The sequence below is a fragment of the Dermacentor andersoni genome, chromosome 7 (assembly GCF_023375885.2).
Source record: "Dermacentor andersoni chromosome 7, qqDerAnde1_hic_scaffold, whole genome shotgun sequence".
NCBI classification, from domain to species: domain Eukaryota; kingdom Metazoa; phylum Arthropoda; class Arachnida; order Ixodida; family Ixodidae; genus Dermacentor; species Dermacentor andersoni.
In genome coordinates, this window is record NC_092820.1 from 46,871,166 (window position 1) to 46,872,515 (window position 1,350).

A 1,350-nucleotide genomic window follows, 5' to 3' on the forward strand; every position below is an offset into this window, starting at 1 on the left:
TCTGCCACGGTGGCTTGGCGACATTGGGGTCGCGCTGCTCAGCACGAGGTAGCGGAATCAAGTCCCCTACCATGAGGTGCCTGATAATTAAATCGTGGTTGTCGCAATGTAAAAGCCGAGAATTTATTGAAATCAACAGGCTGCTATATAATTAGGTCCGCTATGTTTTCACCTAAACGACACAGTTAATTATAGTGTAGCGGCAGCAGCAGCGGCGTCGCACGAGAGATGACGTAGGCGCTCTCGTCTACACGAGGCACGAGAGGCTTGCACGCTCCGGCACGGGCTAGCGTTCCGGAAGAAGATTAATTAAAAAGAATGCTCCGCTAAGAGTTCGAGTGTCGGTTCTTCCTTTCCTGCGAGAGCCTCATACTTTACCGGTCTACGTGGTCGCTCGTCGCCGCAGTTTGGTGACCCAGGACGTGATACTGCTATACGCTCCTGTGATAGAGATGATCATGGACCAGACCAACGCTACGAGAGCTCAAGGCCAGAACTCTTCCGAGGAACGCGGTGAGCCCTCCTGTTCCGCCATCGCTGTCTGCCTCCCACAGTATTGGGACCAGCATCCTTCGACGTGGTTTCTTCAGGCCGAAGCGGAATTTCAAGTCGCTTGTATCCACTCTCAAGCCTCGAAGTTCCATTACGCCGTCGCAGCGCTCTCGCCCGCCGCCATTGACGAGGTAGCAGATTTGTTGAACTTCCCATTGCCTGCCACCGCCTATGACGATTTCAAGGCAGCACTGCTACAGCGCACAACAGCTTCACAACGTTCTCGCATCCAGCAGCTTCTGTCCGCTAAAGAACTAGGCGGCCGACGCCCTAGTCAATTTCTTCGCCGTATGAGCCAGCTGCTCGGAAACAACGCGAGATCCATCGACGACATGCTCTTGCGCGAAGTGTTTTTGCTACGTCTCCCGGCTAACGTGCAGATGGTCCTGGCGACAGCCTCTACCATGGACCCTACCGGAGTTGCCGCTTTGGCCGACAAAGTCATGGAAGTAGCCACCCCAACCATCGCAGCCGCGGCAACGTCTCCGGGTGACAATACAACCACTCTGCAAACTCTTCCCTGCTCTTCCGCAGTGTAATCTCCGATCGACTCCTTGTGCGAGCACCTGAAACGCATCATCTGTGGAGCGGAACATCGCCGCACATCTCGTCGCCCACGCAGCCGTAGTTCCAGCAGATCAAGACGCACGGGCACCCGCAATGAAAGCTCAACTACAACGCCTGGCGTTTGCTACTACCACTGACGTTTTGGAAACGACGCTCGTCACTGTCGGCGTCCCTGCGCCTGGCAGGGAAACAGGCCGGCCGACCTCTTACGGCGACGAGCGGTCCGGCCCA

General features: G+C 55.9%; 1 protein-coding gene across 1 annotated transcript; it reads left to right on the forward strand.

The window, feature by feature from the left end:
- Window positions 1-452: 452 nt before the first annotated feature.
- On the forward strand, window positions 453-1,091 carry LOC129385911 (uncharacterized). The gene has a single exon (XM_055073069.1). The coding sequence runs from the start codon at window positions 453-455 to the stop codon at window positions 1,089-1,091; it is 639 nt and encodes a 212-aa protein (XP_054929044.1).
- The last annotated feature ends 259 nt before the right edge of the window (window positions 1,092-1,350 follow it).

What these genes read in the sequence shown, in the direction of transcription:
- LOC129385911 (XM_055073069.1), top strand. Translation starts at nt 453, where the DNA reads ATGATCATGGACCAGACCAACGCTACGAGAGCTCAAGGCCAGAACTCT.